This window comes from Oryctolagus cuniculus, chromosome 1 (assembly GCF_051225735.1).
Source record: "Oryctolagus cuniculus isolate XC-2025 breed Fujian yellow rabbit chromosome 1, ASM5122573v1, whole genome shotgun sequence".
NCBI lineage: Eukaryota > Metazoa > Chordata > Mammalia > Lagomorpha > Leporidae > Oryctolagus > Oryctolagus cuniculus.
In genome coordinates, this window is record NC_142867.1 from 64,766,369 (window position 1) to 64,787,907 (window position 21,539).

The 21,539-nt window shown below is 56.6% G+C and overlaps 1 protein-coding gene across 11 annotated transcripts in view; it reads right to left on the reverse strand.

Moving 5' to 3' along the window:
- Positions 1-3,802: 3,802 nt before the first annotated feature.
- The window catches only part of FAM168A (family with sequence similarity 168 member A), a 195,098-nt gene continuing 177,361 nt past the window's right edge, over positions 3,803-21,539 (reverse strand). For 9 of the 11 annotated variants that reach the window (XM_002708711.6, XM_008264278.5, XM_008264251.5 and 6 more), the window contains 5 exons: positions 17,514-17,639; positions 11,635-11,777; positions 10,272-10,446; positions 9,151-9,281; positions 3,803-8,630 (listed from right to left, as the gene is read on the reverse strand). In XM_002708711.6, the coding sequence (XP_002708757.1) occupies positions 9,169-9,281; positions 10,272-10,446; positions 11,635-11,777; positions 17,514-17,639 (557 nt within the window). In that variant the 3' untranslated portion in view covers positions 3,803-8,630; positions 9,151-9,168. The remainder of the gene's footprint in view (positions 8,631-9,150; positions 9,282-10,271; positions 10,447-11,634; positions 11,778-17,513; positions 17,640-21,539) is intronic. The other 2 variants (XM_008264288.5, XM_089330591.1) reach the window with 1 other exon arrangement.

Below are 21,539 nucleotides of genomic sequence, written 5' to 3' on the forward strand. Positions count from 1 at the left end.
GCTGGCGAGGGCAGGACCGAGTGGACTGGGGGGACAGCTCCCTCGTCGTCTGCTGGGCCTCGGGTTCGGGGGAGAAGGCTTCAGATGTTGGGGTGTGACTGGTGCGTGGTGCATTGTTCAAAGGTGGGAAGGGGACATGCAGGCAGTGGAGAGGCTGCAGGCAAGTGACACTTGATGGAACCTGGGCCAGGCCACGCGGGGTGCAGGAAGTGAGATGGGGGCCTGGCCCGGCAGCCACAGAGGACTCCCACCCTGGGCAGAGGCTCTGGGCAGCTTGCTTTGAGGTCCCACCTCCCCTGCTTCTCCCCAGGTACCTGGTAACTGGGCAGGAAAGGGTGAGGGCGGCACTCAGGCCCCGGGGGACGAGGACTCCCTGCACCAGGACAGGGAGGCTGTGTGCCAGGAGGAATTTTCTGGAGCAGCCCAGGAGCGGCGCCTCTTGTAGGCAACTAGCAGGTACCCCCAGTGCACCTGGGCTGCCCCTTGCCCCTGCCTGGTGGCCCCGGTGCCCTGCTTATGCTGGCTGCTGGCTGCATCTCAGGGTTTGGCTTTTCGGACTTGCTGGTCTGCTCAGCCCGGGAGTGGCCTGGGGTGGGGTGGGGTGGGGTGGGGTGGAGGCTGCACAGCCCCCCTGCACTTGGCCGCCTCTGGGGAGGCTGCGCTGCCCTGGCTGGGGAGAGACACGCTAAGGCCAGCAGGGGTGAGGCTGAGGCGGGGTCTGGGCCTCAGATGAGGGAAGACACCCCCGTCGCAGCCGGCATGGGCTCCCGCAAGCTTCTGCTCCCCACCTTTCTGCGGCGTCCAGTGCCCCCCCCCCCCCCGCAGCTGGAGCTCAGGAGCGGCCTCGGGGTGGGGGCGGGGAGGGGGGCTCTGGGCCGACCTCTGGGGCAGGAATGTTCTGAGCCTGACCTCTGCTCTAGTTTGGAGGCCCCCAAAGGCCCACGTGCCCCTCCAAGGCTGCAGCCAATTGTGTTGAGGGGTGGGCCCAGCGGAGGTCCTCAGGCCCAGTGGAGGCGGGCCCTCGGGTGGAAGTTCTCGCAGAGGGTCGCTATATAAGCCAGAGTGGCCTTGGCCCTCTGCTTCCTGGCTGCCCCGTGGTCCTCGCCTGCACCTGTTCCTTTGTCTAACGCCCGCATCAGACACCGCAGCACTGGGGCTGCGTGATCGCGGCTGTGAGCTGCCGAAACCGTGAGCCGAGATAAGCCTTTCTCCTTCCTACGTAGCTTCTCAGGTGTGTGTGAGGCCAGTGATGGAAGGATGACCATCAGACCATTCGTGCAGAGAGGGGCTGCGGGTGTGACTTCGGAAGTGATTACGGGAAAGCGGTTGGGAGGGTTCAGAGGCGCAGGCTACAGCAGGCCTGGCGCGGTGCGCAGAGCGTCCCGGGCATGCTGACAGCTCAGCGGGCCAGACGCTGGCAGAAACGTGGACAGTAGAGGCCGTGCGGATGGGGCTGCCCCCGGGCGCGTGAGTCCCTGTCACGTGGTGGCTGAGCCTGGCTCTTCGGCGTCCGTGTCCCGAGACCGTGCTCCATCTCGTGGGCCGCTGTGTTTTGGAGGTTTCTGGGCAGCCAGGGGTCCAGGCTGCCGTCGCTGAGATTTGCAGTGAGAATCGAGCAGGACGGTTTGGAAAGTGCAGCGTGGCTGGAGGAGGGAGGGGGGAAAGTGAGGTGGAGAAAGGAGCTGATAAAGACACTGGCACAGGTGAGGGGGAGGCGGGTGCTCTGGGGCCAGAGGACGGACGAAGAACCCGAGGGCATCTCAGAGCTCGGGGCAGGGACACCCTGGGCGTGGGCAGGGAAGGGAGCCTTCCTGACGCAGCCCTGAGAGCTGGGATCCCTGCCCCTGGGGGCAGCCTGCCGAGCTTTCCAGGGCCGAGGCTGCAGCTTGAGGGGGCGCAGGTGCAGCTCTTGCTGGCGCGGGACCTCTGCGGCCTCCAAGTGGTGCTGGTTTCGCAGGAGTGCTCAATGGAAGAAGCATGGGGTCATGGGATTGCAAATCCTGGGAGACTAGTGCTGTGCCACAAGGCGATGCACAGTGGAGACTGCAGGAAGGCAGAGAGCCCAGCCAGGTGAGACGCCTGCCCAGGACAGCTGCAGGCAGTGTGCCAGGCCAAGCCTTGAACCCCGCGCCACGGACATCGGCACGCAGCCTCAGAGTGGCCGAGTTCCACAGACCGCAGAGCCACCGAGGCCTCCATGTAGATAGATTTCAAAGGCTGTCTTGGACAGCCCTGGGGTGGCCCAGGCCCAGGGACCTGTAGCAGAGGTGGGGCCGCTGCAGGGCCGTGCCAGGCAGAAATGCGGGGTTGGAGCCGCTGCGCGCACGGGAACAGCGCCTACTGGAGCTGCAGAGACCAGGCCCGCCTGAGAACGGAAGCAGGGGCTGCGTCGCAGCAGGGTGGAGGCGTGTCCACCATGGAGCCCCCCATGAAGGTCTGCATGTTAAAGGTCTGGCTCCAGGGTGGCGCTGTTGGGAGAGGGTGGGGACTTGAGCCGACTGGGTGCCTAGGAGCTGGGCCTAGCGGGTGCTGAGGCCACTGGAGGTCTGACCCTGGAGAGTTGGCTGCATAGGCTGGACTCCACCAGGTCACTGTCCCTGCTTCCTGCGTGCGCCTGCGCCCTTCCCTCTGCACCGCCACCCCTGCCATCGGGGCAGCCAATTCTGAACTGCGAACTTCCGAGATTATGAGCCAGAATAACCCTCTGTCCTTTGCAAGCAGCTTCTCCCCGATCTTTGCCATAATGAAAAGCTAATGCTGGGCACTCTGCTCGTTCCCTCCCCCACAGGCCAGACTGCTGGGGGCTGCGGTCCAGGTCCCTGCTGGCCGCTCAGAAACTGGCCCCAGCGACACGAGTGGCTGGAGGTGCCTTCCCCTCCCTGTGAGTTGTGCGCTGGGTCCCGCACAGGAAGCAGAGGCGTGGGGTGAGGTTTGAGGGAGAAGGGCTGGGGAACAAGGGGTACCGAGCTGGAGCTGTCATTCTAGCAGCAGTCGGGCCAAGCTGCTTGGTCTTTCTCAGGAATTGAGATAAATTGCTAGGGGAGTTTCAGAGGCCTGGGCCTGGGAGGGGAACCCGGCCTGGCCTGGGGCAGTATCGCCCAGGGGGCTCAGGAGGGCAAACTCAGCTGGACAGCTGTGTGGATGGAGGCCTTGTGGCCTCCCGCAGCCGCCTCCCTCTGTTTCCCATCTGCCAAGTCCACCTGTGAAGCGAGCGCAGGCCTGGTCCACTTCCGGGAAGGGCAGAACCTGGGGCTCTGTGCTTCGGCTCTGGAGCCAGACCCGTGGGAGCTGCAGCTCTGTCCCTCCCCATCCCTGCGTCTTGGCAAAGGCGGTGCCGCCCCCCTACAGTGGGGCCAGGAGCAGGCTCAGGCTCCACAGGGCCTTGACTGCAAGAACAAGTTCAGGATCAAAGTGGAGAGAAGGTGGACCGGGAGGTGGCAGTATGGTCGCCCCCACCTCTGTCTCCCTCCCCCAAAAACCACTCAGTCTGGTCACCTAGGACTTCTGTGTGTGCGGTTTTTTTTTTTTTTTTTTGGAAACTTTTTAATAGTTATTCATGTTCTACAACTTACAGTAAATATCATAGTTACAAATTCTGGGCTTCAATCTTTCAGTGATCACTATCTGATCTTGGAAACAAAACGAAACAAAAACCCAAGAGTCTGAAACGATAAAACCAAACCCGATTTACACTTCATACACACAGGAGGCCCTGGGGCTTCGCAAGCTCTGCGCTGTAGGTAGTGTTTGCAAAACGCCTATAAAATTCTGATTGAACTACTTGGAAGACACCCGTCAAAGGTTTATTATTATTATTATTATTTTAAATGTTTTATTTCTTTTTAAAATGTGAGTTCCAATAAAATTTAAAAATTAGATTCCAACCTGTAGATTAAAATGAATTAAAAAATACAAAATCATATACAGCGCTCTCTTCACAGGGGTGGTACAGGCCAGGAGAATGGGTTTCTCTGCCACGTGACAGGAAACAGATGCGGATGCTTCAGGTCGGGAGGGGCCGGGCCCCCGGGCCTCGCAGACCACCACACACACCACTCCATGCTGCGGAGGCCTGGCCGTGCCTCCCGTCGGGCAGGGGGAGGAGCAGCGCCCTGCTTACCCCGGAGAGGCTCCGGTTTGCCCAGGCCTGCAGGAGGCTGGGGCTTATCTACAAAGTGGTTACAGCTGTTCTCTTGAGGAAGGGGATGGGGGGAGGGCCTTGCTGACAGGACGCGTGCGGACCACAGGTGCAGCCCCGCCCCGACCTCTGCTGCCTCGGTGGCAGCCAGTCCCAATCCTGTGCTCCTTTGCTGGCCTCAACAGCGTATGCGAGTAGAAAACACCTGGGGGAAACAGGGCGTGGGACCCACGTGTGGCTCAGGCAGGGCTGGCCATGGAATGTCGAAGCTGGCCTGCCAGAGAGCGTCGCCTGGGCTGGGCACTGCAACCACGGCGTGCTAATTTCAGAAGTGGGTTTCTAGGCGAAGGAGATGGGATGGGTAAAGGACAAGCCAGGCAGCCTCGGGTGTGGACTCGCTCGGTGGGCCTGGCCGGGTTCCCTCTGTGGACTCCCCAGGGCCGTGCGGTGGCAGTCGGCTTGCCCGCCTCTGGCCTCCCGTGCCTGCCAAGCAACTGGGAGCTGTGTGCCCTGCAGTGCAACGGTGGCATTTGAGACGGAGAAGCAGGGTCTCAGCGTACTTTGCTCAGCTGTGACTGAGGTGTCCCGGCCACAGGGCCGCAGTGTGTGGGGCCTATCCTCTCGGGCTCCAGGCCTGGCTCAGGCAGTGGCTCGCTGGAGCCAGCACGGGGTGGGGGCACCTGTCCTACTCAGCAAAGCCCGCCCACCAAAGTACTGCAAGGTCTCTGGGAGGGGAGGCCTCAGATGTGGAATGTTTGCGTGCGCGGACTCCTGGCTTGGCGTTTCTCTAGGTCCCTGGTCCCGCCTGCGGGACAGCAGTCTGGAGATACCTCTGGCTCCTCAGGGCTACAGCCTGCAAAGACCAGCTCCCAGGCGGCAGGCAACGTGCAGGCTTCCCAGGGACATGGGTCTCTCCACAGAGAAATGCGTGTGCTGCCGAGTGTAGCTTCAGCCTGGGCATTTGTGACCCTAAAGTTTCTTCACTTCGGCTGTTCACTGTCAATTCTCAACTGCCCTGCGCTGTCCTCAGAGCACTGAACCAGCCCTGCCTGGCCGAGCTTCCCCGGTCCCCGCCGCCTTCTCTGGTGGGGGCAAATAGCCCCTCCCTCTTCATGCCTGCGCCCAGAGGCCCGGCAAGCAGCAGCCAAAAGAGCTGCAGGTCTTCAGAGTTGAAACCTGGCTCGTTCACTTGTGAGCGCGTGACCTCTGACAGGCTTCGTAAGCCTTCCGAGTCAGGTTTTTCATCTATAAAATGGGGATTTTGGCAATCGGCATCAAAGTACTTTGCACCAAAAAAGCTCTGGACAGGCAGGTGTATGTGTCCTGAAAATTCAGGTGGGGGATAAGCACGTTAGGGTCATCGGAGAGGGGAGGAACAGCAACTGTCCCATCTCAAGGGCAAGAAACTCAAGAAGTATTTAAATAAAATTGGCAAAAGATTCTAGTTCAGGCTTTCACTATTTGAGGCGATCCAGCTGCCAAACCTGAACTTCCTGGCCCCCGGCTGGTGAGGAGAGGGGGGTCAAGGTAGCAGTGGGAGAGGCCCAGAGGGCTGGTGGTGGCTGACCCTGACCACCAAGGTGCTGTAGCCCGTGGGAGGGCAGTGGTGTGGTGTGGGATGTGCTGCGGGTTTGCACGTGGCCAGTGCTGCAGCTCACTGTCACGTGAGCACAGCCCCTGTCCCGTGTTGCCTGCCCACGTTCCTACGGTGAGAAGGCCCTTCCAGCTCTGACGTCCTGCCTGGCATGACCCCTGGATGCCACCCACAGTGCTCCCACCAGATGAGACTTTGTGAAGAGCCTGCCCTGCCCCGGATCTGCTGGGCTTGGTTCCTCTGCGCTGACTCCCCCAGCTTGGCAAGACTTGCAGATCTCTACCAACAGCAAGGGGCAAACCCGCCCAGACGGCTGGGGTGCTGGGCGCGGGTTCCTCAGGACCACGGACTCGCACAGCGCCCTGCTTACTTACATCCTGGGGCGCCAGCTGAGCTCGAGAGGCATTCTAGGGTTAAGATGGGTACAGAGCACAGACGCCTTGGTAGTGAGCGTGGATCAGGCTGTAGGGCGTGTGCAGACAGCCTGGGAGTGCAGGGGCTCTGTCGCTCATTAGCAAGTGGGAGGAGTTATCTCTACTTCACGTGGTTAAACTCGATGACGGGGTTCAACTGCTCTGAACTGTGAGGCAGTTTCTCCTCTCGGGTTCCACCCCAGACCCCCGGAGGCAGGAGGTGGCGGGAAGCCTGTAGAATACCAGCATTCTGCCCATTTGGGTTTGCGTTCCTGTCCTGCTAGAACCTGCTTCCTCATTTACCAAATGGCTGTAGGAACTCTGACCCGGTCTTGCAGGGCCGGTACATGAAAGGCTGTGAAGTGCTTTGAAATCTGTGAAGAACCTGACCAATGCAAAGGCTTCCTATTATTATTATTTTGGCATTTAAAAATGTATGACATAATCTAGGACAACCTTCACCTTCCTTCACAAAACCAGAGGGCGGGAGGAGGCATCCGCAGAGCACAGGTTAACACTGGGAAACTTCCTGTGTTCACATCCCACACCGGCACCTGGGCCGCTGGCGGCGGCTCCACAGCCCGCCCTTTCTCCTACTGCTCTGGCCACGGGTGCTGAGGGGCTGGGCCTTGCTGGGGGTGGCCAAATGGTGCCTGAGGTCCTCCTGGCCCAGGGCTTTCCTTGTTTTCTCTCCTCTAGGGAGCTGTGGGAGATAGGGGTTGGGTTATATCCAAATTTGCATGAATTTAAAGTGAAAATAATTATTTAAAAGTCCCAAATGTTGTCAGTGATCCCATTTTTACAGTAAAATGTTCCTGTCCCGTCCCAGAGGGGCTGCAGGCCCCGCCCGGCCCTGGAGGAGGGTGGTGCTGGCAGCCCAGGCTCCTGGCTGAGGCGGGGAGGGCCGTCGCGTCCCAGAAGTCCCTCTTCACCCAGATGAGCCGCGGCTCCTGGGCCCCTTGCCCGTCTTCTCCTGACAGTCCCCACTCCCTCCCCGCTCTGGGACGAGGGCCTGTCCTTTCCAGCAAGCCCATCGGCTCCTGCTCCTAGAAGGGCAGTCAGGCACGGGACGGAAGCTCCAGATGTCTTCACAGAATCTCCAAGTGGACTTTCTTCATTTGCAATTTCTGCTCCTGCCACCCGCCCCTGTGTGGCCTCTGCCCCGTCTTCAGTCCCCACCTTTGAAGTCCGTGGGAGAAGAGAGCAGAAACGGGAGCCCAGAGCCCACTCCTGAGCTCGCCGGGTGTGGGTGCTGCTGACTTAATTTTCACAAAACCAAGCCAATCCATCCCCAGGTAAACTTCTGTAGGCAGCAGGCCACTGGGGGGAGGGCTGCATCTAACGCTAACCTGCTGCAAGGTCCAGGGCGGGCCCGAGTCTCCGTCTGTCAAACGGGAATGGAGGAGATGATTGCTGAGGCCCCTTCAGCTCCATGAGTCTTAGGAAATGTTTATTGCTATTGCTTTTCCTTCACTATCCTGACCTTCAGAGCCGCCAGCACCCACCTGGAATGTGGTTCCTTCACTTTGGCTGTGAATGGCACAAGGTAACCAAGAGCTTGGCTGGCCTGCCTGCCCCACAGACAGCCAAGTGAGCCCTGGCACTGAGAAGGGCAGAGGGAGAGGGAGAGCAGTGCCAGAATGGGGGAGGGCTCAGAGGCTGAGGTCGGGACTACACAGGGCGCCTGGCCTCCCAAGACCTGGGACCCCAAGCGTGGGGTCCCCCACGCTGCAGCTGCTTGGCAGGCCTGAGGTCAGGTCCCCTCGTGAGGAAGCGCCAGGTCAGTTACCGTCACTGTGCAAACCAGAAGGTCCTGGCCCAGACGCTCAGGCAGCACCTCTCCCATCTCTGCCCGCCCCACCCCCCCAATTCTCCCAAAGACAAGACCAGGTGTTCAGCCTGGGGTATGAAGCTGCTAATAACTCCTGCCCAGTCAGGTGGTTTTGTTCCTAGTCTGTTGCGATGGTTCTCGGAAGACATTCCAGGTCCTATGTCGGGACACAGTGAAGTCCCGAATTAATTCTGCTTAGGAAAAAACATAAAAGGAATGCTCCCCCAGAGACGTGGCCTGCTCAGCAGCTCAGAGTTCCTGCCTGGGCCGAGGGCCACATCTGCCACGCTGCTCACGTGGCACCGAGCCTTCGGCTGAACCATCGCAATAAACTCCACTCTGCTTGGCACCAGACTGGGACCCCGGGGACAGGACACTTGGGAGGGAAAAAGGAGCAGGAGGACGCGGGCTGGTCAGGCAGGGGGAGGGGGGAGCTGGCAGGGCGGCAGCTACGAGTCGGGGCCGGGGGAGGCAGGAGATTAGAAAAAGCAGCTTTTACAAAAACCAAAAATAAAAACCAAAACCATTAAAGATGCATAAAGTGACCCTTGCACTTCCGTTGTTTCTTCTTGCGGATAGAGGCGGTGCTGCTAGGGAGCTGCTCCAGCACCGGTGTAAGACTTGAGTAGTTGCATACGATGTGTGACTCCAGGCCTGCGGGAGGAAGGGGCAGCCGTCAGTCCCGGTGACTGAGCCGCGGGTCGCCCCCACCTCGCCAGGGCCTCGCAGTGGAGGCGCCTCCTTTCCTGCCCTGCTCCCTGCTTGCAGGGGAGAGGCGGGGGATGCTGCGGGCAGTAAGGAAGCTGGGGCCTGGCTCCAGTCGGAGCGAACGTCCCGTTGGGCAGGATTTCATTGGAAGGATGGGGCTGTGGTTAACAAGTCTGAGGCCCATGGTGAAGAGTGCAGAATCTAGTAGCAGGGACTGGAGCCGTCCCAGCTCCGTGGCCACTGCTGACTGATGCACATCTGGTATTCACTGGGACAACAGGACTGCTGCTCCTCACCTCAGAGCCACTCCAAGGACAGGACACACACACTGTGGCCCTGGGAGCAGGAAGCTGTGCCTGCCCCTGCAGCACCTGAGCACTCCCACTGGGGCTTGGAGGTGGTTCTGTATGCAAGCCCCTCCCCCTCCTTCCCCTCCTCCCACTCCACCCCACCCCATGCCACTCACTTGGGTGGGCTGCAGGCTTTACCAGTGCGGGGGCACGTAGCTATACGCAGGGGTTCCTTGGGCCCTGTATGTCGGCATGGAGACAGGGTGTGCCCCGATGGCGGTGTGCTGGGGTGTAGTCAGCAGGGTACCTGGTATCCAGGGAGAGAAGCAGAACCTGACGAGGCCGTCCTGGGTGCACGGGGTGGAGGCTGAAGCCAGGCGGCTACCCTGGCCCTGGCCCCGCCTTGCCGGGTTCCCCTTTCCTGTCCAAGCTCAGTCAGCCGCTACTCTTCGGAGGTTTCCTTTCACCTCTCTGCGAACGCTTCCCTTCCTGCACACGCCACACTGACAGAACACGCCGACCCGGGTGTTGCTTGCAGGTAGGGCTCTGGTGCGACCTCGTGCCATCTGGTCTCCAGGGCCTGAACGAGGCCTGGCTGGCCCCAACCACCCTTTACAGGAGGTGCGGGTTCAAATCCCAACCGGCTCTGCCCTCCACCCTCTGCCTCTAGGTGGCCAGCGAGCCGCGGCTCAGGCTCACCCTGGATTCCGCGTTTCTCCCAGGCGCCGGCTCCCTGGAGGGCTTCCTCACACCCGCTCTAGCCTAAATCTGCTTCCCCCACGCCAGGCGCAAGTTCCTGAACGGCAGGGCTCTGGCCTGGTCTCTGACGTAGCCAGCAACAGGGAGGGGCTGCGGGACTGCTGCTTCCCTTGTCCTTCCAGGTCCTCATGCTGAGGAGCACTGCCCTGTGGCCGCTTCTCTGGCCCCTGCTGCGACCACCACGGTAGCGGTGCTGTCTCCCTTGGGACCCGGCCTCTGCCCAGCAGCCAGGCGGAACGTCTCCCCCAGCTCAGGCTCTCCCTGCTCAGGCCTCCACCTGCTCTGTCACCTCCGCATCGTCTCCTTGCCAATGGCCTCCCTTCCAAGCCCACAGCCTTTCCCTGAGCGCCACCCGCGTCTTTCCCCTGCCCCTCTCTAGTCCCCCTTCGAGGCCTCGCTCGGTGCTTCCTCACCCAGCAGACAGCTATAGGGCGCTTCCTCTAGGTCCCTTGAGCCCCCAGCACGGGCTCTGTGAGCCATGCCCCGGCACGAGTCCCTGGAGGACGGGGATGCACGCACAGGCGGATGCTGCCCTCACCTGCAGACATTGCCATGGTGGTGCCTGCCACCATACCCATGGCCACGCCGTTGGTCCGGGGGGCCGCCACGGGCGCCGGGTAGATGGCGGAGGGAATGCTGTTGGGCTGGACGACGGTGGTGTGGTGGATGACGTGGGGCTGGGCAGCGTATACCGGCTGTGTGTAGTAGGCTCCCTGGGGAAAGAGGCTGAGGTCACGCAGGCTCTCGGAGCGCTGGGACTGGATGCGTGTGTTATGTGGGGAGCCTGTGTTCTTTCCAGACCCTAAGGGATGGGGCAGAGAAGCCCTGGGTTTGTCTGTCTTACTACACCATGGAGGTCAGGTCAGTGCTGGGCTCAGCTTCTGGTCTGAGAAACAAGGCCCCACATCGGTCACGCATTGCTCCGAGAGCTGCTGCGATGTCTGACGTTACCCGTTACAGCTCTTCCTCCTTAACCCTCATCATAGCACCTTAAAGCATTTGTGCCTTATCGCAGTGCACCTTTATAAGCTGCCTAAAGTTTAAGGTAGGAACCACAGTCGGTGACTAACCACGTGACCGGGGCTGCGGCACGCTGTGCCTATCGCAAGGGTGACGCGATGCCATCACGCTGGTGCCCACGCTGGCATCTACACATCAGAAGATAATAAGTTAATAGCATTTCCCAGGATTCTCTGGCTGCTTCCCTGCAGGCAAAAAGGTAAGGATGGAGACGAGGTCTGAGGTGACTTCCCGCCGCTTGGGTCCCAGGGCTGCTTCCTGTGCACCCTAAGATTCTGAATGAGGACAAACCTCGGCATGTGGGCTGGAACCCCGGGGTCTGTGAGCACGGGCCAGAGCCGCCACCACGAGGAGCAAACGGACCGCTTGTTTTAGTTTTGAGAAGGTGACGTCCTCGTCTACAAGGCGCTGTTTTCTGAACTGGAAAAGTGCTCTCCTTGGGCCTCACACCTCCTGTAGAGCTGATGCGGCCCACCTCACGCCCGGTCCGCAGAGCGTGGTGCACGCCCGCTCCCCAGCTGAGGGAGCCCGGGGCACACGAAGGCATGGAGGGCATTTCTCCTCCCTGCTCAGCTCACAGATGTTCTCAAGAAAGGGCAGGGGCAGGGGTTAGGGAGAACAGCCCAGGACGCGTGGGCACCCTTGAACAAGCAAGCCCTCAGAGGGGTCTCAGCTTCCCCGCCTGCTCAGATGGCGTCTCTGTGCGCCTGCCCCTCTGACATCGGGGCTGTGCATCGAGAGGACTCCGGGGGCTGCCGAGGGCTGCTGCTTTACCACACAACAGTGGTCTGTCTTCCTCTCTTCTTCCCCTCCCTACCTCCCTCCCTGGTTGGAGGCTCCCTTCCCTGCAGAGGTGGGCCCAGGCTTCCATGTGTACCTACCTGGGCATACAGATTCTGCTGGGGGTAGGCACTTCTGATGGGATACATGGCCGTCTGGTAGGGGTTGGGGGACGGGGAGTAGGGGGGTGGAGCAGTGTTACTCTGGGTCGGCGGGACCTTGTAAGGGGTCCCCGCAGTATATCCTGTACCAAGGCAATGAGAGAGACTTCCATTAGTGGCAGAAGAACATTGCTAGAAGGCAGCAGGTCCCAGTCACGGCTCTGCAGACATGGAGGGGCTGAATCCAGGATGGAAACACAGATGAGAACAGACAGAACGGGGCTTCACCCAGAGAGCCCTGGCCCCAGAGGCAGCTCCCTCAGTCCTGCTGCACAGGGCCGCACGCTTGACGCTGGGCACCTTTGACAGCTCCGGGCCTCAGGGCTCTATAAAGTAAGTGGCCAGAAGCACAGGGTCTCTAATGGGACTTGTCAGCTCTGACGGCCAGGGATCCTGTGCTGTCTGAGCTGGGCAGGTGCACACAGACAGAAGCCCTGCAGCCCACAGGCTCTGTCCTGCGCCCTATCTACCTGCTGTCTCTGTTTCTTTTTCTCCTTAATCTCTCTCCCGATTTGAACTCCCTTCCACCTTGCTCTGCTTCCTCCCAGCAGATTGGAAGGTGAATTTCAAAACAGCATTTAGAGGTCTTCCTCCCGGGGATGCTAAAAGCCCTTGCTTTACAGAGCTGGGTTTTCTTTTCCTCCTGGGGTCTGAGGAGGGCCACCTCTGCCTGGAAGGCCTCAAATCAAAGAGCCCACAGATCTCCCAGGATGGAACCAGCTGGGGCTGAGGAGCCAGAGGTGGCCATGCACACAGGCGGAACTGCCTGTGGAGACTCTGCTCAGAGGAAGCCCGACACGGGACTCGTTGGGGAGCGAGTCTGTGTCCTCACAGGATCACCCGTGCAGCCATTCTAGAGGCCAGCTGGCCCTTACGAGTTCCCAGCCCTCTCATGGTACGCAAGGAGGCTCCGGGGCTCAGAAAGGGCTCGTCCCTTTAGGAATTTCTTCCCAAGGCTCCGTGTCTTCTTTCTGAGGGGGTCTTGGTTCTGAAGCCCCAGTGAGGAGGTAGATCACGGTTCCATCCCGGGCAGGTCTGGCCGTCACTACCGTGCACTCTGGGCTTCAGCTCTCACCTATGAGACACTTGCCAAGGACCCTTTCAGCTGCAAGGGGAGCCAAGGGCAGGGTGCGGAGGGCACCTGACTGGGCGAGAAGAGATCCAGGCTTCATTCCTGGCTTTCACCTCCATCTGTGGGGATCACTGCCAAGTGTCCAGGCCTTGCTTTCTTTTGTGAAATACAGAGGCGAAGAATGAAGATTGCTTCCTAAAGATCCTGAGTCTCGTTGGCCCCCAGCCCAAGCAAAGGCTACCACACAGTCCCCACCGTCTCAGACCATAGCACAAAGCCTTTTGCCGGGCGCTCCCCGTTCCTGCTGACTCGGGAGGATGTGGGAGCTGCTATAAAAGGCGCCCTGTCTTCCTCCCTGAAACTCGCCCTCTGCTTCCCCACCTACAGGTCCATAGCGTGTGTTCCACAAAAAAACTGGTTTTGTGGCCAAATCTGCTTGGGAAATAAGTAGCAAGGAGGATGAGGTGGGGAGGAGGCGTCGGAGAGAAGGCAGCGCAGGTACCAGAAGCAGAAACCACGCGGAAGGGGGATGCAAGCAGGCCAAGGCACAGGGGAGCGGATGCCTAGCGGACGCTGTGGGGAGGGCAGGGGTGTAGGCCTGCGGACATCTGGAAGGAGCCACTGATGGGGCCTGCTGCGTCCTTCAGTGAGGGGGTGAACTGAAGCTTCGAGATGAGGCTCTCAAACTGCATCCCCCCAGTCTGTGTTACCACAGACTTCAGTCATGGTGTTTGCAGTTGCAACTTGGGGTTAAGCTGTACCGTAACCCAGCCCTGCCAGGCATTTGTGTGTGGGCTGTGCCTCCTTCCCTGCTTCGGTGGCAGCAAAGGGAGACCACACAGTCCGAAAAGCCTGAACTACCCACTGCCCGGCCCTTCACAGCCAAGTTTGCCAGCCCTGATTTAAAGGAACAACATGAAGTGTGCAGGGCCTTGGCGGGGCGGAGAGCAGGTTGTGCAGCCCTGCGCGGGAAGCCGCGCATCTCTCAGCTCCACATGGAGTGGTGGCTGGTGGCGGTGTGGAGACTCACCTGGGTCTACACCTCAGCTCTGCCACGCAACAGCCGCAGAAGACACCCACCGCCTCATCTGTGAGGTGCACATGGCGACGGCACCCACGTCACAGTTCTGTGACGAGCACATTCGTTAGTCAGTGCCTGCAAGTCGTGAGGTTAGCTACTAGGCTCTCTGACTAGAGTGAGGCCGGGAGCTTCCTGTCCTGACAGTATGTAAGCAGGGACTGGTCTGAAGGCTCCAGGAGACAGGAAGTTAAAACTTAGGACTCCTAGGGTCTGCAACTGGGAACACAGGCATCAGGGATCTCAGATTCTAAAACGTTATAGCTTAAAGTGCCATGGTTTTACGATTCTTTAAAGTTAGCAAGCCGACAAGGCTGGTGATGCTCCTGGGGAATGCTCTAGAATTCTTCGCTTCCCTGGGGAAGCTACCCCTCTGTGGCAGAAGGACATCATGTTACCAAGTGCTGAGGCCATCCTCGCAAAGATGGTGGGGTTGGTTTCCAGGTCTAAGGATAACCTTGTCTGAGAATGTTTCCCTTTCTTCACAGTATGGAAGACACCCACCCACACACACACACACACACACACACAAAACACAGATCGTAACCAAAACACCATTGGCAGCTGGAGAGAGGGGCTGCAGGTGGCGGCCTTGCTAGTTCGTCCATAGCCAGAAGAGAGCTCAGTGGTCACTAACACCGACGTTCACAGCTGAGTGGACAGAAGCTCAAAAGCGGCCATGGCTCGCAGGGGACCCGGGACTCTAACCACAGTGGTCCTCAGGGTGGCTCATGCTAGGCTCTGCCCAGCTGTGTGGCTGCTCTCCCAGCAGGTTTCCTCCTCTGGACCAGAGCTAGTGGTGGGCCTTGCCAGTGCTGACACCCTCTGAGTTGCTCCGTGAGGAAATCATCGCAGAGGACTCTGCACAGCTCGCTGCTGGGTCTGCCCATGCCCTCGAGGAGTACGGAAAATGCCTCTGGAGCTGCAGCTGGCCTACTCTGGCTATCACAAAAATCAAGTTTGTCATTCTGTGCTTGCAAGTAAGAGAAACGGTCGGGCTTGCCGCAGAAGAACCTCATGGAGTTTACCTGAACGAATTTAGACTCAATTCAGGGAGGTCTGCCTATCCTAAAAGGAATCCTGAGTCAGAGGTCACAGGAGGACGACGGAATGCTAGGGCCTTTCAACCCGTCCCTTTGGAAGGAAGAACCTGGATACCCAGGAGAGCAACAACTCCCCCGAGACTACACAGTGCGGCCGCGCAGAGCTGGGTTTTCTGAGTCAAAGGTCTCAGCAGCCCAGCCTCTGGCATTTGGTATGTTGGCCATTGTGTCTACATTTCACCAAAGGCATTATTAGCAGGGAAAAAGGAATTCAACCACTAAAAGTCCCAGCTCTGCCTTGTAAAAGAGGCTTTGTTTATGTTGTTCTGTTCTGTGTCACGGGCTCCCAACCATAATTTGGGTCTCCATCAAATAGGGTAATAGAGTGTGTACATTAGCAAGATAAAACCTTTTCAGCTCTCCAATTCTTCTTCGCTGTCATAAATCTTTCCCAGTTGTACAGTCTCTGCCACCTTCAAAGGCATTGATCCTCACATCACAGACGCCTTTTAGACTAATTGGTTTATTGATCATCAGATTTATATGTCTGGACAAAACAAAGCTCTATGTCTGAATCTTGCCTTGACCTCTAAGTCTCCTTGATGCTAATGCTGAATACATAAGAGGGAGTCCCTAATTACAAACCAGCTTAGAAAGAGTCTGGTTGAAATTAAACCAAATTTCTCAAAGTGCCCTGGATTTCAATGGGACTTGAGGAAGGTTTCAACGTGGTAGAAGGCAAGGCCTGAAAGCTGACGGCCACCTAACTGTGGGAAGGGCTGCCTCTGGAGGGAAAGCATCCCCCTCCACTAGCTGACTGCTGGCGAGGGCAGCTGGAGAGCAGGTCCCAACGGGGCTGGTAGATTCTGAATACACAGCCCCAAGTGAGAACCCGAGGACTCTAACAGGAGCTTTGAAATGGTCTCAGCCAATCCTTGAATTTTACATTTTGAAAAACCAAGGTCCCAAGTATGAACGAGAATTATTTAAAGTCACACAGCAGAATCGAGCCTGGAATCCAGCTCTTGGGGCTCCTATTCCTGGCCTTTTCTGCTGTGCCCCAACAGGGACGTCCAGGTGCACCCATACCCACATGTGTGGATGTGAGAGAGACTGTTACATCCACCTGCAGATAGTCTTTTTATTCAACTGTACCTGAGCCATCTGGAAAAGCTCCCTGTGGCTGTCATCCCTTTCTTAAAGAGTAAAGCCAATTTCATGAAAAAGCAGTAACAGAATCCTAACCTGGAGATACCTTTTTCCAGGTGTGCTGTGTACTAGTTGGCTAACTTTGAGCGTTTTACTTTTCTGAGCCTCAGCTTTCAAACTGGGCTGAAAATGTACCCTCCTGACTTCGGAGAGCTGCAGTGCAGACTGAGTAAGACCACGAAAGCATATTCCCCAAAAGGTCAGTTATGTCACAGAGCTGCTGCTGACAGCCAGGGGAAACGACACTGAATGTTTTAAAGAAAAAACTCACAAATTCTTCTGATCTGCTTCGTCTGTGATCCAGTGAATTATTAGTCCACTAGCAGCCCTTGTTTGTACATCTCTCTGAGGGCTTGTCCAGCCCCTGCCGGCACAAACTAAGAAATAAGCATAAGCACGCACCAGTGATTCCTCTAGGGACAGCTCCAACAGGGTACAAAGTTCTTGATACTGAGTAAAATGCCACTCTGGGTGGGGACTGTGCTGCAGCAGGTTAAGCTACGGCTCAGGACACCCACCCACATCCTGCGTTGGAGCACCTGGTTTGAGTCCTGGCTGCTACTCATTTCCCATCCAGTATTCCTGCTAATGTGCCTAGGAGACAGCAGATGATGGCCCAAGTATTTGGGCTGCGTTTCACCCAACTGGCTTTGGCCCTGCCCAGCCCTAGCTGTTGTGGGCATTTTGAGAGTGAAACAGCAGATGGAAGATTGATCTCTCTCTGCCTGTCAGATAAATAATCTTTAAAGAACATTGTTCTTCATTTCCCCGGCAGAGTCATGTTGTGTGAAAGTCCAGATGTGTACGTGACCGCCTCAGCTCCCCCAGTGAGCCTCAAGACGCACAGTCTGGCCAGATGCTGTGCTTCTGAGACTCCATGTGCACACTCTGTTCCCCCAGTGCAGCTTCCACAGGGCAGAGTGTCTCTTCTGCCCCCTTCAGGACATTTAGGATGTTTAGAGACAGTTTGTGGATGTCACGATGGGGCTTTGCTTCTGGCATCTCATGGGCAGAGGCCAGAGGTGCAGCTCAATACACCTCAGTGTGCAGAATGGTCTCCCCAACAGAATCATCTGACCCAGACACCAACAGTGCCATGGTAAAGAAGGCCTGTGCTAGGGGAGGAGCCCTCTCTCCTTTCTCTGGAACACAGTTAATAGCCATTCCCGAATCTCACTAATTGGTCATGATACTGCCTCTTCCCCTTCACTGCTCTGTGTCTCCCAGAAGCTGGGAGTGTGATCACAGAGGGCCATCTTTCCTGGATGAGGGGGGCTGAGTTTTTATAGGAGTTAGGAGAACTTCTTAAAACAGTGTTTCTATTACAAAATGTCATTTTTTTTAAAAGTTTTTTTGCCTTTCTTCCTAAGAAACAAATCGGTCCCAACCAAGGGGAACAGGAAGGAGCTGTATTTACTGAAAGCCGCGGAGGATGCCTGGTAAGTTCGGTTCTCGGTCCCGGTGTCCACTGGGAGGTGGAAGGTGCCTTCGGTGCCACAGGAAGACGAATTCTGTGGCCAGGCCTGTTTCATCAGCAGAGTTGCTTAAGGGAAGACACAAGAATGACATTAGGCAGAAGTAAGCAGTGGGCACCACCAATCACAGACACAAAGCAAGGATCTTGTGCTGGACAGAAACATATAACCCGGGGGCCTGATCAGACACACAGGGTGGCTCAGCATCTGAGACAGATGAGTGGGCTGGGAGGAGCGCTGGAGTGAGCTGCCAAATGACCTGACACCAGGGGACATCTGAACTTAGACTGAGAGAGTTAGGATTTTCTGGCCACTACTAAAACCATGACGACAGCCCTGCTCTAAGGCTTTTAGATATTCGTCAGTCACTTGCTCATCAACGTGCAGCAACCTGAGAGCCTCTGGCTAGTGACTGGGAGAGATCAACTGGGCACTCCATTTTGTCAGATATGTCACTGCAGGTGTATCTGGTAAAGGGCTTCCAGAGAGAGAGGCCCAGAGACCACTAGTAGGGTACAGGCCCTTGCTGGACCACCATCTCTACTCAAGGGACTGAGCCGTGGCATTGAGGCTGCACCAAGCCTAGGTACCTAGAGGGGCACTGTCACTCACTCCTTCTCCTGGACACCCAGCAGGGGCCAGGGAGACACTCCTCTGCTTGGCCCTGACTATCCTGCTGAGGTGTTACATAGGGTGCTCCCTGAAACGGCACCTCGGAAGTTAGAGATGTGGAAAGGAAACTGGAGGCCCAGTGAGAGACCTGCAGAAGCTTCCATGCCGACTCAGAGCTCGCCTGCAGAACTGGAACGACGCTCTTTCTTAGGTTCTAGGGGTGGGGACTGCCTCAGGAAACTTACCTTCAGGATATGCTGAAGGGAAGGGGAGAGGAAATGCAGGTCTGGGGTTGGGAAGGAAAGGCCTGAACTTAGTTAAGCATGCTCATGGCTGTATTTTCAAACTCAAGAGGAAAAACATTCTTGATCCAAATGTTATGGTAAAAAAGCATGATTTCCACAGTGTCTTTTTCAATTAAATAACGTCTTGGGAGGCCTAGGCATGGGCTGTTCTAGAGCGTCCCAGCGCGGGGTGGGGCTGCCCTGGCGAGGTGGTGTGGATGAGGCACGAGTGCATATATTCTTCACTGCCACCAGCACAAGGGTGTCATGGCCTCGGCCCAACTGGGTAACAAGGGTGCCCTCTGGTTCCTTCAGTACTAGGCCAAAGAAGGTCAGGGACTCTGCTGTTTTTGTTGACCCAAGGCTAGGAGTGTAGCTGTTGTGGGCTCACTCTGCGCTTGCATTAATGGCCCGCAATATATACAGCAGATGCTGAGAAATGAAGAAATCATGGGCAGGAAAGTGACACTAAAAGGAGAATTCTGGCGACAGCAATGGAGATGCAGCAGAGTTCCCTACAGGGTCCAGGGCCAGACAGGGCTCTGTAGATACTGCAGGAGGAGGAGTCTGCTTTAGGCAACTCCCTTGGTCTTTTCCTGGTTGGGGAGGGAAGGCAACAGGAGGGGAATTACTAAAGAATACAATTAGTGTTGAAAAATCTTATAGTGTCCAAATTTAGGACTTGCCACTCCACATGGCTGGGAAGCTGTGGTCATCCAAAACGACTCCCTGTAACGTGAAACAGGAGTTCTGAGAAGTCAGGGACTCCACCAGGGAGCAGGAGGTCTGCCTCTGACTGCAGGAATGCGGAGGGCCTGTGTCATTTCAGTTTTTCCCTCCAAGTCGTGTGTCCTTTGCCATAACTGATATTAGCCTGAAGGACTGTGACAAGTACATAAAAATTCACCAGAGTGACTGAGGCCTGTACTGCACTCAGCACTGAGGGGAGCGCCACAGTGAGCAGGAACACGCGTGGGTCACGGTCACTGCACACACAGTACTTGGGGTCTAGCTGGGGATGCAACACAGCCACACGCCAACCAGGGAGTGAACAAGACAGCATGATACACAGTCCAACAACGATCCAGTTGAGCAGGGAAGAAGCCAGTGCAACTGCGCCTTCGCTTATCCTTCCCAACTCCTCGTGTGAGCTACACTAGACATTTTCCTGAATAAAAGCTGGCTTGTTCTGGTTCCATTTAAAGAAAACAAACACCACTATTTTCTGTACTTCTCAGTATATCTGAAGAATTTAGATAAATGTAGAAATATGAAACAAAGGCCGACTAGCTGTGAACTTCACCTCAGGAGCTGTTACTCTAAGGCCCTGCTCCTCCGTGAGCAAGTCTAAAGCACACCATCCTGTTGGTGGTCATGATCCAGAGCTCAGCTGCGGGATGAAGACAACCCCAACCGAAGCTTCTAGAGGCAAGGTGGCAAAGGAGGCTGTGTCAGGCTTGCCTGCGTGGGTGAAAGATACGCTTCCTGGAAATGCTTTCTGTTGTGAGCTGAGCAGTAGTTAAATGGTCTATCTGGATGTAAAACCTTGTTTAGTTATCCACTGCCGTCTGGTGTGCCTGACCCCCTTTCCTGTGTAGTGTGTGATCCCTCAGTCGAGAGGGACAGAGTGAAAGAAACCCTGGCAGTGAGGGGCCACGGCCAGTCACAGCACGCTGCCCCCATCCAGGTGCTGGGTTGTTCACTTCCCCGAACACGGGGCCCTCACGCCCTCTGACACTTGAACAATCTGTTAAACACACTGACAAGGAGGAGAGGCAGCAAGGGACCATCATCCTGAACCATGCACTGAGTCAGGAAAAAGCAAGTTCCTGCCTGGGCTCTGCCATGTATCAGCTGTGGGACCTTGGGCAAGTCATTCAACCTTTTAAGCTTTAGCTTTGTTGTCTTAACAATGGCAATGATAATCGTCCCTGACCGCTTCATAGTACTGATGTGAGAGTGAATAATAAAGTGATCAGCCTTATGGTTTCTAGTGCTGGTGTCTGTCTGCTCTTTCACCCCACAGCTGTGCCAGCTCTACAGCAGCTGCCTCCTCACTGTTCATTTGCTTTGAAACCTGCACCCTCTCACCTCCAACCTTCAGCCCAAGTCTTGGATCTAAGATTTGGACCCAATCACAACCCCTGCTTTGTTAAAAATATTTCATGGTTCTCCACTGCCTGCAGGCTGAAGTTTGAACTCCTGTGTAGCATTCGGCACCCCATGATCGAGTCCTAAGGATGGGGCTGCGCCTAGACTACTCTTCCTGTCTTACTCTCACTACAGCCGTGCAAACTGCTTACTGTTCCCAGCAGAGGGTGCTTCCTCCCCCCCCCCCCCCCCACGTCTGTCCCACGCTGCTCACTAGCCCTTGCGGCCTGTCTTCCGAATTCCACCTGGTAAACACGAATGCATCAGGCACGCGCTGAAGGCTCACCCCCACTATGTCATCTTTTCTTCTTCCTGCTTTGACCACAGGCCCTTCCCTCATGCATCCTCTATAGGAGGGTACTTCAAGAAGTTTGTGGAAAAATGCAGTTAAAAGATGTTTACTTTTGGTGCAAAAGTTTTAAAATCTATACATAGCTTTTTCATAATGTGCATTTTTCATTAGCTTGCTGAAGACCCCTCAACAGTTGGACATCCCAGTTCCACTGATTCTCAGACACCCCTGTACTTGATGGCTTGTCTTGCCACTAATCCATAAGCTCCTGAGAACAGGGACCTTGTCTTACTGGTTTTTGTATCTTCAAATGGCCAGCTTAGGGCCTGGCACACAGCATACTGTAACTAAAGAGCTCCATCCATTTAGGTGCTGTACCTGCAAGGGCCAGGGAACATGCGAGTGTCCCTAACTTCTGATGGAGTCTTCTGTCCAACTGCATACACCCTGATGCAGACCAAAACTGATTCCCCATAAATGATAAGACAAATAGGCCTGTGACTAGCAAACATGGACTAATAATAAGACAAGCTGTTAGCATTTAAAGGAGCCTCAGAGGTCAAGTGGGATAAAACACTTTATCCATTGTCTGGAGACATTAGCAAGTTGCCCAAGACCACACAGCCACA